Source organism: Physcomitrium patens, chromosome 22, assembly GCF_059467195.1.
Source record: "Physcomitrium patens ecotype Gransden chromosome 22, ASM5946719v1, whole genome shotgun sequence".
Classification (NCBI taxonomy): domain Eukaryota; kingdom Viridiplantae; phylum Streptophyta; class Bryopsida; order Funariales; family Funariaceae; genus Physcomitrium; species Physcomitrium patens.
The window spans coordinates 9,171,047-9,188,122 of record NC_143431.1 but is presented as its reverse complement, the minus strand read 5'-3'; the positions used below and the strand labels follow the sequence as shown (position 1 = coordinate 9,188,122).

At 29.8% G+C, this 17,076-nt stretch overlaps 1 protein-coding gene across 3 annotated transcripts; it reads left to right on the top strand.

The window, feature by feature from the left end:
* The first annotated feature begins 6,577 nt into the window (after positions 1 to 6,577).
* On the top strand, positions 6,578 to 16,867 carry LOC112275301 (protein MET1, chloroplastic-like). 3 transcript variants are annotated; one of them, XM_090246283.1, is made up of 7 exons: positions 6,578 to 8,536; positions 9,378 to 10,402; positions 10,651 to 11,278; positions 11,458 to 11,613; positions 11,861 to 12,004; positions 12,234 to 12,434; positions 12,703 to 16,867. In XM_090246283.1, the coding sequence occupies exon 7, from the start codon at positions 16,329 to 16,331 to the stop codon at positions 16,770 to 16,772; it is 444 nt and encodes a 147-aa protein (XP_090102409.1). In that variant the 5' UTR covers positions 6,578 to 8,536; positions 9,378 to 10,402; positions 10,651 to 11,278; positions 11,458 to 11,613; positions 11,861 to 12,004; positions 12,234 to 12,434; positions 12,703 to 16,328; the 3' UTR covers positions 16,773 to 16,867. The 3 variants fall into 3 exon arrangements, 1 of the variants encoding a protein (XP_090102409.1); XR_016500103.1 differs by having other exon boundaries at positions 6,579 to 8,536; positions 11,462 to 11,613; positions 12,263 to 12,434; positions 12,703 to 14,885; XR_016500104.1 differs by having other exon boundaries at positions 6,579 to 8,536; positions 10,592 to 11,278; positions 12,703 to 14,885.
* The last annotated feature ends 209 nt before the right edge of the window (positions 16,868 to 17,076 follow it).

Genomic DNA, 17,076 nt, shown 5'->3' with positions numbered 1-17,076 from the left:
TGCATTTGTATAGTAGCAAGTGATAGATAGATAGTAAGTTGTAGATGTTGTTTATTATTAAGGTCAAACTATAGACAAGATAAAGTTAAATACACTTTGTAGATGAAGTTTGCATTTACTAATCATATACAAAGTAATAATAAGAAGATTCTAAAAGATTAAGCTATTGAGCTTAATTAAGATTAAGATTAAGCTATTAAGCTTACTTAAGATTCTAAAAGATTAAGCTATTAAGCTTAATTCTATTAAGCTTTAGAAGATTCTAAAAGATTCTTGAAAGTTCTAAGAAGATTAAGGCAGTTGTCTAAGAAACTTCTTAGAATTGCTTTGTCTTCAAGCAATATGAGAACTTCTTGAGAAACTTCATAATACATAATATATATTAAAGTTGAGGCTAAGCGAATCCTCAGTCTCAATAATACATCTTGTGGAGCTTTACTTCACCTTTCTTGATATTGATCTTGTACTCGTTTGATTTAATCAAGTTCTTGCTAGCTTTCTTATTGAAACTCTTCTATTCAACTTCTTGTTTGGTCTCCTATATAGCATACTTCTAAAAAAATAAACAAATATTGAAAATAAAATATTGGAGATAACTTAAAATTAAATAAAATATAAAAATATATATATTTTTGATAATTTGATAAGAATATATATTTTTTGTGATAAATAATATAAATAAAAAAATAAATTATATATATATATATATATATATATATATATATATACATAATTAAATGATAAAAATATTTAGATGTTTTTGTATAATAGTTTGGCTAAGAAATCTAATAAGTTTCAACTACAATTTAAATGAAAGTGAATTGAAATCCATTTAATATCATAAAGACTATTATATTATTATACATTGAATGTTATTTTTATTTTCTCAAATTTTTAAATTTTTAAAATTTTTAATCAGTAATCTATTTCAAAATTGATACTGATTTTTTTATTAATTATTATTTTTTAATATTTTTTTAAAAAATCAAACAATTTCGAAATAGATTATTGCTTTTTATTAATCAGTGTTTTATAGATGTTTTGAGTATTGATGCATAAAACATATGTGGTAGTTTTTCAATGTCTTTAAATTAGAGAAAAAGAAGACTACCTAAAAATACTGAGGATATCCTAATATAAATTTGCATGCCACACTACATACACATCTTTTCTTTCTATCTATATATATATATATATAGTATAAATGAAAGTATCCCTAGTTTACACATCCATTATGTGCTAAGAATATAAGTAGTATGTTGCAATCAATTTGATATTGTTATAAATAAATAGGCAATGAAGTGTTATTAATAAATAAAAAATAAACCAGAAGTATGCCATCAATGTTTATTTAAAACACCGTTGAAATAAAAATATAATTATATACATAATTAGCATGATAAAATGAATTGGATTAGCTTTTCAATATGTATTTATCATATGAAAAACTAAAAATAATTATTAGAAAAATTAGAGACATGAATTTATAAAAAATGAAAATAAAATACAAAAGTTGCACAAGAACACAGAGTTATCTTTTTTCTTTACACACACTGGTATGGCCTAGAAGCCACAACAAGTGCATGCACAGGGAATGATTATTTCAAGCAATTATATGCTAAACAACATCAATTTACCTTTTGGAGAAAAATCATACCAATATACATAAAAACACATAAAAGCACAAAGCTGTGTGCATTCAATCAAGTTCAGGATCAACTCACTTGCCACAAAGTGTGTGAGTAGTCTTGTTGCATCAACTATTTTAAAAGTACACATGAATTAAGAACAGACCCATATATATATGTATACATACACACATACATAATAGTGGAAACCTGTGCCATTGGCCACAAAAAATATTTACTGAAAATTATTTACAATTGTGAGCTTCTAAGCGGCATGCTTAGTAATCTCGCAGTGCTACTCTAGGTAGTTTGCAGCAACAATTTTGATCTTTGATTGATTAAAAGTTGAATTGTTGCTTCATTATTACTTCACTTTTCATGAAAACAATGAGATACGCAGAGATGATTTTTGTCTCCTTTTGTTTATCTACTGAGCTATTTTATATACAAGATATACAAACACTCACTGAATCACAATAGATATTCTCAATTCCTGTTTTAAACCCATACTGCCATCAGAACAAAAATTCTGTGCAGAGCCACTAGAAAAAAATGTACGTATCCCTCTTATTTATTTCAGGGTTGCAACCCTGATTTTGAATCAGCTCCGATGCTGTCTGTATGTCTGTGTGAGGTGGTGCGCTTTCAGTGTCGGCGAAGACTCTCAGCTGTTGTTGAGATATTAGGTGAAAACATGTTTTCTTTCCGCAACAAGACTTTGGTTGATATAACGTGGGATTTATACCTTTTTTTTTTTTTTTTTTTTTTTCACGTGCAGCTGATGGGGAATGGATATTAGGATTCTAGTCTCTCCGAAGAGTCCTCACCAACTGGCTTTGTTTAGATATATATGAAAGATTCATCAGCTCGGTATTGTATTCTTATTCCTCTCACAAATCTTGATGTGTTGTTATTCTGCCATGATGTGCTAAAACGCATTAAACAGAGAGCTTGCATAACTGTTGTATTTGAAGGTTGAAGGTTTGGTGTTCCTGGGTTCCCTTGCACTATTTGCGGGGCAACAATTGAAGAATTGGAGTCATATTAATTGTTGCTGGGGGAGTGGCGTTTGATAACTGCAGTTTCGGTGAGATCTTTACACCTATTCACGATGGGTCATGGAGTCTGAATCGATTGGAATGTCTTCAGGTTGATCGTTACGTGCAGAGCTTGTATGAGCTCATTTCATGTGAAACAAAAGGCGTGATTACTGTGTCCCAGCAGCCAAAAAAAATTGCAACTTGTTTTGGGAATAGGTTCCAACTTTGGTGCAGAATGCAAATTTTATAAGAAATAGTTAAAGGTCCGGCGGTGTTTACAGCACGTGTTGCTGAACAAAGCGTCCAAACATCAACTTGGGGTCAATCCCCTGGTTTGCTATAAATCCATTTACTGACAAAGAAACATTCCCCTGACTCATTTCTTACTAAATCCTCCATCAGAATCATTTACGTTTCGCTAATTATTTCTGATATTTACAAGTTTTTCTTTTATTTTCTTTTTTATAAATCGAAATTTGAAATGACAATATTGCATTTGTATTTTTTTAGATTGAGAAATCAAAAATAGAATAAGAAATAGATTCAATTAAAAACATTTATTTCTATATTTCTAATTTTAACTATTCAATTTTTGAAAGTACAAGTTTATAAAATCAACCTAATAATTAGTTTATTTTTAAAAATATATATATTAAAAAAATGTAAATATCAACTTTGAAAATAAAATGTCAAATAAAATATTTTTAAAATCATAAATTTTTGATATACCATCATGAGCATATATATATATATATATATATATATATATTGTAAGTATAAGCAAGTAGATTAATGTGATTTAAAAGATAGAAATGTTTGGAAGATTTTTGGCAGGGAGTTTTTCAATATTAAAAAATGAAATATATTTATCTATTTATTGAAAGTTAATTTCTCAAATAAATTGTAGAGTTTATATTCCCTATACTTCAAAATTAAGCATTTAATAAATAAATTTATTTTAAAATTAAATGCCATATCATAGAGTTAATTAAAAAAAATATTTCTAAATAAATATGATTAAATGTTAAATTTAAATTGACTAGAATTTAATTTTTTAAATTGAAAATAAAAGATAACAGAAATAGACTTGGTAGTTTTTGGTATTAATAATCAGTGATAAGATCTTGTACAAATATTGATGGTGTAGATTTTTATTTTATTTTTTATTTTTTGTTGTTGTTTGTATATGTGTGTATAACTATCAAATGATTATATGATTTTTCCACTTACCTGGAAAAAATAATGAATCCTTTGTAAAACTTCTATAGTATATTTGAAGTTAAAATACCAAGGTATAAATATTTTGTGATATAATATAATAATTATATATAATATTATGATTTAATGCACTGACTTAACTAAAAAAATAATATTATTATATCATTTTTAATGTTGATCTTTGGTTGTTTTTGATTGATTTTTTTAATATGTATAAGAATATAATGTTTAATATTCTTATATTTATTTTTTAATATAAAAATGAATTAAAAAATATTTAATGATAATAAGTACAAAATTCTTATTTAACACAGTGAAATATAGGAAATTGACATAGTGTCCTTGTTTGACAAGTTATGGTCATCACATATTAATGGTAATATCATTTAGTCATCTCAACCTACTTAGCTATTATGCAACTCAACAAAACAAATATCTACATGTCAATTGGACCTCTTTAAATAAGCTAAATGTTAGTAAATTTACATCAAAAAGTCCATATACATTGATATTCATAATTAGTATGTAAACTTGAATATTACATATTTATAATTAATGTTATATAAGCTCTCTTGGTTGTGATACACTAAGAATATTAAAATTTCCATATTATATATTTGTAGACAATTAAGTAAGAATCTTTGTAATCCAACTAATGGTGGATTAGATTGTGTTGAAGCATTTTATTATTTCAAGAGCAAACATATTGTAACTTTTTCATTTATTTTATTTGATCAACTTCTATGCTACTCTCATGTTCTTGCATAGGCTTAAACCATCTAAACCCTCATGAATTCCTAATCATTGGTACAAACATACTAATCTTATTGTGATTTAGATTTGTTAATGGAAAAGGTTTTCTTAGCAACCCTACAAACAAATTATATTTTGGTCTATACGGATGAAAGCTAAAAAAATTATTTGAATACTTAACTCTTTTATACAAGTTAAAAAAACATATAGTTTAGCAAAGTATATAACATTAGGATAATATATATGCCTGTTGTTAGGTTGTTGTAATTGTTGAAAAATACAAACAATGGTGTTTTAGAAATTAAGATTGCTCCATGTCTTGCACATATCTTCTTTACTCTATACCTACTCTTAGGTATGACATTGAAAATATGATAGTAGATCATCAACATTTGCAAAGGCTTCAATACAACCAAGTTGACAAAACTTACTCATTTTCTTCACCAAATCAAAGCCAATAGTTTCTCTTAGATATTGCCAATGGCATTTTTATATAAAAGTTGTTGTGTTGTAAAACAACTATATGGTGAAAGATGAAAACATATGTCCTATTATAAAAGAGCATAATTAAAAAATATAATAGCAAAATATAGGTAAAAGATAGGGAGGTGGAAAAACATTTAGTCTTCATATTATCTTTTATAAATACCTTCTATTAATTTCTATTGCCATAAATAAGAAAAAATAACATAAATTAGAAAAATAATATGGAATTGTTTTAGAAAAAAGACAAGAATAGTTTGTAGCAAAAAATACCTTAAAATATTATGAATTGATATCCAAAGAGGACTAGTTATAAATCAAGATTAAAGTTAGATTTTGAGGAACAAAACCATGCACCTATGGCGATCCTAGGATTTTATTTTGCTGATTGGAAAGCAAGTTTAAAAAAAAGACTTTAAGATGGTTGTTTTATTGATTTATTTATTTATTTATTTTTCCAAAATCAAAGATATTTTCAGTAATTTTGGATTTTGAGAAATGAAAGAAGAATTACTTATTTGAAGTAATTGTGAGTATTGTAGTAGATGGACAGACGGCATTTTGAGAGTTTGTAAATATGCTTGTCTTTAATATAGTTTAAAAATTTGAGATTAAACAAATAATTACATTGAAGGATAGTAGAATTTAATTGGATTAGGATCTTAGATATTTGATTATTAGAATCAATGAGATTTTTTGTGATCTTGATCAATCTGTTTGTTTGATTGAAGCAAAATTTTGTAAGAGTGTAGTAAGCTTTGGTTACTAAAATTTTGCTAATATGAAGAGCAATTAAATGACTTAACAATGAGTAATAGTTACTAGAAGATCAACATCAACGTTGGAGAAGGAGGACAACCAAGACCCAAGTAAATTAGGAGATCGTTTTTTCAATTGGTAAGTCTTCTCAATTGTCAATCTTATTTAATTTGTTTGATTTTGTATATTTATTTTAAAGCTTTTCTTGAAAAATTAATAAATTTTGTAAAATAGATTTTTTATAATAATAGGTATGAATATTTAATATTAATTTAGTTAAAAAAATATTAAATACATTATTCATAGCTTAAAAATTATAAATAAATTATTTTTTTTAAATTTTTGACACTACCTCCTTTAAGATTAAGTTAAATTATATTTTTTTATTTTTGACACTACCTCCTTTAAGATTAAACTAAATTATTTTTTTTTATTTTTGACACTACCTCCTTTGAGATAAAAATAAATTAATTTTTTTTTATTTTTGACACTACCTCCTTTAAGATTAAAATAAATTATTTTTTTTTATTTTTGACACTACCTCCTTTAAGATTAAAATAATTTTTTATTTTTTTTTATTTTTGACACTACCTCCTTTAAGATTAAAATAAATTATTTTTTTTTATTTTTGACACTACCTCCTTTAAGATTAAAATAATTTTTTATTTTTTTTTATTTTTGACACTACCTCCTTTAAGATTAAAATAAATTATTTTTTTTTATTTTTGACACTACCTCCTTTAAGATTAAAATAATTTTTTATTTTTTTTTATTTTTGACACTACCTTCTTTAAGATTAAAATAAATTCTCGATCTTTTTATTAATGAATTGAATGTGGGAAAATATTGAACGTATTAAGTTTATTTTTCACTGTGAGAGTAGAGTGACAACTTCAACTGAGTTTGCTTGTTTCAATCATGACATGCCCACACAAGCACCTGCAAAATGAATTCAGGAATTACAACCTTAAATCTTTTGATAATTTATGAACATTTTACTATGTTTTCTATATATTATAATAATAAATCATGAAAAAAATATTTTTGAAGCCTTAATTTTTTTAAGAAATTAGTATCTATAATTTGGTTAGAAAAAGTGAAATTTTGATGGGTTCAACAACTGGAATTGAAGCACAGATACTTATAAAACGGTTAATTTTGATGGTTTCTGCAAATTGGGTTTGTTATGATAATATTTCAGTTGTAGCTTTTGCAAAAAATGAAGTTTAGATGCAGCAAATATATCAAATCAAACAAGTGTCACAATTATATTCAAATATATATATATATATATATATATATATATATTTAAATGTCCTTAACTGTTGTGGATAACACATGCTTTGTTGTAATAAAATTAAGAAAGAATCAATTGAAAGTGTAATTAGGTCAAAAAAAATAGTATGAGATTATCATTTATTCATATAAATTATTAGAGTAGTATAAAAAAATAATAATAAATATATATATATTCTAATTAGATTTACACTTCAACTGTGAAGTTGATTCATGAATTATTATTTTTCTCCTCATGAAATGATAAATGAAAATTTCATAAGAAAACACACTGATTTAGACTTATTATTCTTAATTAAAATTTTATTAAATAAATATTTCTGCTTCAAATCAATTTTTTTTCTAAAGGTATATATGAAATTTTTAATCCGTGATTATTTCATTCCGAATAATATATTCATTGAAGATATGTCTGTTCAAATCCTTTTTAAAAAAGAAAAAAAGAAAATAACAAGAATTTTTGGAAAAAAAATCACAAAATATGTGGATCATTTTAGAAAATTATAGATATTACTAAATTGTTACTTTGATTTTCACAAATTAAAATTTTATACTCTCAAAAACATCATTTCAAATACTTCTTCACATACTTGAGTTACATTTTATTTTCAAGACGTTGGTCTGAATTTTTTTGAGGAACTCAAAATTGAATAAAAAAATTATTATCAATTTCAAATAAGAAAAATAAACTATTCAAAATGGTAAATATTAAACTTCCACCTCAAAAGAATACTTTTCAAACTTACAATACTATAGCTAAAACCATACAAGAGCATAAGAATCTATTTTGCAAAGTGGGCCCAATGGATTTTTCAAGTTATAAACAAAGACCAAGTACAATCAACTATGATATTATTCAAGGTGATAGAAACTTCAATACAAAAAAAGGTGACAAAGAAGTTCAATTTTATACTGGCGAGATAAATTGTAGTCGAGATGCTTTTGAAGAAGAAGCCAAAGACTTTAATTATAATAAGAGAAGGTTGTTTGAGAGTCTAAGTGCAACTCAAGATATCTTACCAATGACAAAAAGTAAACTTGATATTTCTCAAAAAGTTGGATCAAAAGATGTTACTTCAAAATCAAAACCAATCTATATTGTAGATATGTTGGTGCAACAATTAGCTAAAATTGGCCTTCCTTTTCAACCTCCAAAATGCAACCTTGAGTTTACGCAAGAGAATTGTGATGTTATTATAACGGTGAGGAAGTCTTTGCAAAACCAAGATATGGAAAGAATATTATGTCACAAGCAAATTTTGAATAAAAGTTCTACTGCTTTTAAGGAATTATTTGACTTGTATATATGGGATATGGAGAATCAAGAAAAAATGGATATTCATTATAATACCACTAATGGTTTGTGGAAGATTTTCCATAAAAATAATTTACCCTATATTATGTTTTCCTAATAATGCACAGTTATGTATGACGTAACAATAAGATCAAAACTACTAATTGTTATGATTTCCAAAGATAACTCTATAAAACGATTCATAGTGATTTAAAAATATATGACTTGTGCACAAAACCATGTAACAATTACATAAATACTGATAAAATCAAACTAATTTAAAATTTATGTCACATTGATAGCTGAATAATTAACACTAGCACCATAATTATTCTATGTTAATGTAAAGTGTTAAAAAGCATTTAAGTAAGTGGTTTTTCAAAATTACAAAAAAGTCGTGTACATCATTGAAGGCTTCATGCAAAAAAAAAAGCATTATTAGTTTTTATTTTTTATTTTTTATTACAGTTTGTCATCTGTTCTTATCAACAGAAATATCTTACATCTAGTTCCATATTTATTACACCTTTAACTCATTTCCCCCCCTCATAGTTGTGCAATTCAAGTCTAATGTCATGGAAAAAAGTATAATTGAAAAGAAAAGAAAAAAGAAAAGATAATTTTCTTTATCTGTATTATACAAAATGTTATAAGTCACTATTCAGTTCCTAAATGACTTACATCATTATGTATAGCATCATCAAAGGCTGAAAATACATAACATTCAAGGAATTCTTATATATATATATATCATTGAATAAATTCAGTTCAATATAGAAATTATTTAATTTCCAATAATTTGAAAAAAATAGTACCAACCATACTTTTGAGATATATATATATATATATATATATATATAATCTTAAAATTTTACTTATGTTAAAAAAATTAAACATGGAATTTAGATGAAAAAATATGGCATGTAACTGATCAAGTAGTACCTGTCTATTTACCATGCCACCTTCATGTTGAAGAAGTGATACCATCAACTCCAATTTTGGTTGAAAAAATAGGCAACAATTCAACAGATCCTTATCATCTTCAATATAAGCCAATTGAAGATAACAATGACTCACAAAGTATAAACATGAAAAGTGAAACCAATACCAAAAGTGTAGATGGTGAATTGAAAGAGCTTGCATTGCTAAAAGAGTATCACAAATTAATTGAAAAAGAATTAGCCACAAGTGCAGAAGAATTTGTCCGCAAACCAAGTTTGAATAGTTCAAAACCCAATGAATCCTCAAAAGAAATGGTGAAGGTTGTGAAAGAAATGGTAGAGATTAGCAACAAGGATTTATTCATTGATGAAAGAAAATTAGAAAATAAAGATGAATTGGAATGCAACCTGCTTGTAGATCTTCCAAAAGACATGAGTCTTGCTCAAAGACGTAAGTTAGAAGCGGATACTTTACTTGCCACATCCAAACCATTTCTAATGAATCTTGCCACAAGTGAAATCAAAGATGCTCTTGATGAAAGAATAATTGATGATTTACAAAAATTTGTTATGTTGGCGGATAAATATCTTCTTTTGATTAATCCTACAATTGAAGAGAAGAAAAATCAAAATGTAAAATTTAACAATGAAATAAATAATAGTAATAGTAATAATAATAATAATAATAATAACAATGACAAAAAAGACGTTTTTATCTCAAAGGAGTCACAAAGTCAAAGATCCAAAGGTTCTATTGTATTTAGAAACGATGTCAAAGAAGAAGATAAGAGTACAAGTGTGTTTGACAAAACCATAGAAGATGGTTTGAACAATAATATACTTACAAGGACCTCTAAGACCACAAATGGGATGCAAATTATTCACTCAAAAAGACCAAGCCAAGTGTTTGCAGAATTAAAAGCTACCAAAATGCAGAGTTTTTTAAGAAAGAAAAAGAGCATCATTAAGAAGATCCTTTATCCAATAGAGGTCTTTTAATTAGTATTCTTTTGGTTTTAAAGATTTTATACTCTATATATTATATGTTTGTATAAATACATACATACATACATACATACATACATACATGCTTATATATATAGTTTGTATTTTGTTTTTGTTTCTTTTTTTGAAAAAAATCAAAGTCCATAGCCTTTTAATATTTTACAAACTATTCAGGATTTTCTTATGCAAATGAACATCTATCTATTAAATTTGAGTTATTCTTGCAATTTCAGGCCAGTCCACTAGTTGAACCTGAGGCACATCTTTTGGACATTGAGCAACAATTGAACCTCTGCCTTCCCCTCCCAATGCAACTAGGACACCTGTCAATACCCACAAAAACAAATGTTGCAAAAATCCAAAATGGTGAAAATCAAGTGAGAAATGATACATTTTCTGAAGAACTCACAAAATTATTAAATGGGGGAGAAGTGAAAGATGTTGATGAAATCCATAAAGAGTATGATTTTGATGCACAAGTTGTGGAACAAGAATCTGAAGAAGAAGAAGAAGAAGAAGAAGAATCTGATGAAGTGATTTGCAAACGCATGCATTGTCATGGTGATCTTATTAAACATGAAGAAAAGGAAAGAAAAGTGTATGATATCATTAAAGGAGATTGGACATGCGCAATTACTTATGAAATAATGGAATACTTTTACACGGAAAGATGTCATGTACCTTGTCACAATGTTGCATCACTTTGGGTAGCATCAAATGAAATTATGCTTCAATCTTTAACCAACTTGATTTTTTACCACCCTTTGGAGGAATATTTACGTTTAGCTTTAAGAAATGAAACAAATAGAACCTCCCTTTTACGGCTTGCCGTACTTTCATGCAAATCAACTCTTGGATCAAGTATGAATTTTTCTTAATTTTATCATACATTGACATAAACATGATTATATAATGTTGCTATTAGATTTATAGAGTGTATTCTTATGAAATAATATTTTCAATCTAGAAACCATTTCCGACAAGAATATGCTTTTTTTGTATTAAAAAAAAACTAAATGTATGTATGAGTTTGTTTTTAGGTAGATATGAAAAAATTGAAACGGTTTTGTGAGTTATTTGAATATGGAGGTTCTAAAGACCGTCTTCCCTACACATTTTCTTTATCTACTGCATTTATAGTAGGCTATAAGACCGACTATGTTCAAGAAGGATTTCATGAACTTACTGATTTAAATGTATGATTTAAATATACATATACCAAAAATTAATTCTTTTGAAAGTAAAACTCAAAAATTCAAAATATATAATAATATACTTCATAATGATGAGTAACTATAAAGACATCTATTTATTTTCATTATTTTTATTAATCATTTATTTTAATGAATAATAACTTATTATAAAAACATGTTTCTTTAGAATGGTTTCTCACACTTTAAATAAGTAGTTGATGTCACTATTCTTTTTATTTATTTATACAAGGTGTGTATATTGAAACATTGCGATGATAAAGAGAAGTTATTTGCTCAAGATGTGAATGGACTAGAATTTTTGATATTTCAAAAGAAACTTGAAGATCAAATTTACAATCCTCAATATGTGGTAGAACAATGGCATGGAAGAAAGGTTAACTTGAACTATAGTGAACTTTTTTTAATTAATATTTTGCTTGATCTGATTATGCTTTACTATTATAATACTGTGAAGGAGTATCAAAGCAAATAGAAAACATAATTTGTTCTAAAAGAAATTTTAACATGACATTATAATTTCATTATTTTAATTCATGTATTATAGTTGTTATTTGCAATTGATCTTTAAAGAAAAAATAACATTTACTTATTCTAAAAATTAGGAAGATGAACCCTTTTTGAATAAAAATAGAGAAAAAAGGTGGATGGTTACAATTTTTAGTCCATTCATAGGTGAAGAATGTTTTAAGTTTTATGAATATTTAATAGGACAGACATTCCGTATCAAAGAACCTGAATTAGTTAGTCTCCATATACTCACTCCTTTCATGAAATTGCCAATTTTGCACAAAGCAATTGAAAAGGTATGCATGTATGTGTTAATATATATATATATATATATATATATATCTATTTCTAATTTAAAATATAAATTACTAAGCTCATTTCTTAACACTTATATTATTAGAATTTATAGTACTAGCAATATAAATTTTATATTAAACTTTATGCTTGAAATGTATTAGATGAATTATTTTCTAATTGTAATTGTGATAATACGTATTTCATATTATGGGTAATTATGTAATGTAATATATGATTTAAAAAAAAAAAATTTACTATGGTATTTAGGCATTTCCAAAAGGTTCCATTTCAATTGAATCAAATAGAGGTATGGGCTCTTACATTGGAGGTGAAACACATGGTAGTTTTCTCACACTAAGTGGAGATCTCTTATCACTGCTTGAGGTCATAAAATGTATTCCTAAAGACTTAATTGGACGAATATCATTACAATTCCGAGCACCTCGTAAAAAAACATTTTTGAAAATATTCTCGTCAACAAAAATCATAGGAATTGACATTGAAAAAGATCAAATATTTCTCATAACTAACATAAGACAAATTGAACTAGTTTTGGAGTATTTTGTTGGTTTATCAAATACAAGTTTTATTCCTTGGGATGTGCCTCGTGAATTTATTGAATTAGTAGTACCAAGTGAACCTTTATTTTCTCAGGATATTTATACCACAACATAAATTATGAGAAAATAAATGTTTTATGTTTCCAAGAAGAAAATATATATATATATATATATATATATATAACTTACATTCTAATTTTATTAAAGAAATTTCAATGGTATAATTTTTATTGACATTGAGTATGAAAAAAAGGAATGAACATACCTTAATTTAATGAATGTCTAGTATGATTTTCAAAAACTGAAAAATAATTTTGGATTTAACTTTTTTAAAAAATAAATTTACAATATATACAAATTCAAAAACCGTAATGCAATTTTACTTTGTTTGAAAATTATAGAAAATGACCTCATTAAAATTTTGATATTTAAATTTTGAGTGTGTTACTAATTTATACACATGATTTTATTTATTGATGTAAATTCTGATGTCCTATCAAAAGCTTTAGAATTTTTTTAATACATTTATTGAATTATAAATTGTAAATATAAAATTTTCCAATCTGTAATATCACATCTTGAACGGTATCTTTTTATTCATTCACAATACAAGTATCATCACAATTTAAATAATAATAAAATACTAAATATCTCTAAAGAAATAAAGGTATAATTACGAAAAATAAGAATAAACTTGCAAATATACAGGAGAAACTAAACAAAGTTCAAAGTAGTATGGAAGCAGAAAAAATCTAAACCCTAAAATCAAAATCAAAAGAAATTAATTCAATACACTAATTAGAATAATAGCAAAATATTAAACTGATTAAAAATAATACACCCCGAATCTTGAGAACCCCGTCACGTACGTTCCCCATAAGCGTACACGAATGGGAACGCGGTGGCGACCTCGTTGGCCGGGAAGCTCACGACTGCAGGTGTGAACGGGGAACCTCTTTGGCCACGTGTACTGAGGGCTTTGCTGGCACTCGGACAATTAGGGTTTCACTCTGGACAAGGGAAATGCGATTCGACACCGCTGTCGGTGCTTGCGACTTGTGGAGGAATCTCGAAACAGGTACTGTGAGTGAGACATTAGCGAAATGACAAACAGCCTTTTTCAGTAGTAATTTCACATGCAGGTCGCGCCCGGAGCATACTAGAAGTGGTGAACCGTGGAGGTAATAAGTTTTGTCACAATGCCGTGAGTTGCTGCCTGTGGACCTATGGAATTTAATTCACACCTGTGACAAATACGAAGCACGAGGTAACTACTAGGTGGGATGATTTGTAAGAAATGCGCAAATAGTGAATGTGAAGGAAGGCATCAGGTGTTTTCTACGAGAAGACGGGGGCGGATTATTGCGTTCATGTTGTAGTAGTTGTGACTACTGAAATGTATCGCATTCAGATGACAACCTGTGTACTTGAGGGATCAATGAGTTTCGGCATCGGAAAGATGTGCTCCACTCAGTTGAGAAACAAAACAAATGAACAGAGCTTACCTGATTGCCGATGTGTAAAGAAGAGACTCTAACAAGACTGAGCTTTGTAACGTTGATTTGCGTGCTAGGGAGACATTAAACAAAGGCTGCGAGCCTGTGATCGTTACTCCTCCGAAAAAGTGATGGTTACCGTTGGTGTGCTATGATTCCCTTGACATTATTCTGCCCCGTCAACGGGAAATACGCCTACCGCCATTCGTCCTAGCACAAGGCGTCCTGAAATAGCAACTTCATAACGAGGGCTTGAGACACACGTGGGTGGATTTATTGTGAACTATGAAAATTGCTCCCTAATTGTGGGTGGATTCGAAAGTCTTCCCACTATGTAGAATGCGATGCACTCATGTTTTTCCCATCAACTACGGTGTAAGTATTGATCTCACCATCTCCCATTCGGCCCGAGGTTGCAAGGTTCAATCCCCCATGTTTCTTCTCAACACGCCCAATCCTGCTAAGGTGTTCCAGTATTATGTTTCAATTACTCTAGCAAGCGACAAGGTAAAACTTCAAAAGCAATGGAACTGCTGTTGCAACAGTTTTCGGTACTCAGTGACTGCTTGCTATGTCCTCAACAAGGTCCTCCATTGCCTGAAAAGTGATGCCTAGATATCTATTGCGAACCACTGTGACCACTAGATCAAGTGATGCTGAATGAGGTGGTACGCGCGAGTTTCGTATTTTGACCATGGGCCAGAGCGGGCGATGGACGCACATCCTGTTGTTGGTGACTAGCCGTGGGAGACACACTCACCGGGACCTTATCCATCAGTTCTTGCAACGCTACGTAGCAAGCCAGACTTAAGAATGTTCTCGTGATCCAACAATTCAAGTGTGAAGCTGGAGAGAAAAGTGGGTCTCCGTATCACTGCAGCACTCGCACAATGGAGTTTACCACGTCGAGGCTGAGATAGCCTCACATGGAGACAAGAACGGCTGGAGTTTTCTGAGCATTGGACGTCTTCCCAAGCCCCAGTCGCAACTGTGGCCTGATTCTACCAAATATGTTCACATTTACAGTCTACATTTGTGAGGAGATTCAGCGTTTAGTTTTCATTCGGAGCAAATTGTTGTGTATTGTACGTAGGAGGGGACCGTGTGAAGGAAATACGTATTGAGACGACGTTCTAGCAAGTTGTCACAAGAGAAATCGAGACATGGTTTTTAGGGACTGTTGTCAAGGAGAGTGTGCAAGCACTGCATTGGAGAGAACAGGCTTCTTCTCAGTTAAAATGTGTGCTGCTGAATTGGCTAGGTGTTTCCTTGACGTTTTGGATAAATTGATGTTCACCTGGAAGAGGAATTGCGAGTGAAGGATTTTAGTTTCAGTTGTAGTCTCCAACTTCCGAGTCTTAAATGTATGGAGACTGAGCTACAATAATCTGATTGAAGTTTGTGTGCAAGGAGGATACGACATGGCGTCTGCCGTGGCAACAGGGTCTTGTTTTGCCGCGCAATTGAATGTAGTTGTGCGAGCGGCCGACACGCCAGTGTCATCTCCCACCGTGGCCAGAGCGAGCATTCAGGTGAGGCATAAATGTTACTCAGGGGCTAGTTTGCAGTCTCTGAAGGGGAGCACTACGCTTTGCGATACGCATCAACGGAGCAGTCGCAATGCGGCCGTAGTTGTGCGCGCTATGGCCGAAAACCCCTCGCCTGTTGACCAACCCGCTGTGAAGGAGACGTATGAAGTGGAGCTGGAGAAGCCGTGGGGACTACGATTCTACAAGGGCGCTGACGGTGGAACGTACATTGACGCTGTGGCTCTTGATGGGAGTGCCGATAGGACGGGGATGTTTACCCCAGCGACAAAGTGATTGAAACCAGCGCCATGTTTGGAAATGAAATGTGGCCTGCTGCTGAGTATGGTCGCACAATGTACACCATTCGGCAGCGAGTTGGGACTCTTCTCATGCGAATGGAGAAGCGTTACGGAGTTGGGGAAGATGGAGGCGCGACTGCGAAGCAGCTTTCGGCGGAGCGGAATGCTGGCTTCATCAGCGATGGTATCTGGGAGATTCAAGTTCAGGATTATCTTCGCAAGCAGAAGAAAAGTCGAGAAAACGAGCTCAACTCTGGATTGAAACTCTACAAGATAAGGAAGTACGAAGAAGCTTTGGTTCACTTCGAGTCTGTTCTGGGTTTGAAACCCGAGGCCAGGGAAGAAGCCGTTGCTAGCTACGACGTCGCGTGCTGTTACTCCAAATTGAACCTAATTGATGCTGGTCTTCAAGCTCTGGAGGAGGCCATGCAAGCCGGGTTCGAAGACTACTAGACCGTGAGAGAGGATCCTGATTTTGCTGCGCTGCGGCAATCCCCAGGTTTTACACCCCTCATTAATAAATACGATGAACCTTTCATTGACGAGAATGCCCTGAACGCGATTAAGAGCATTTTTGGAATTTTTGGTAGTAAGAACTAAGTCGTTTGTGCAGATTACTTGAAGCTCTTTGAGACCGAAACGCACTGTTCAGATCTGCTCTCTTTTGGTCGTATATTTACTGATCAATTCTTTGTATAACTAACTAGAAGATTCTGTTTAGTTAAACTGCCTTGTTCATGACTGTGAAGAACACAAA

Bases quoted from the DNA above. Each gene is read 5' to 3' on its own strand.
- LOC112275301 (XM_090246283.1), top strand. From the start codon at position 16,329: ATGTTTGGAAATGAAATGTGGCCTGCTGCTGAGTATGGTCGCACAATG.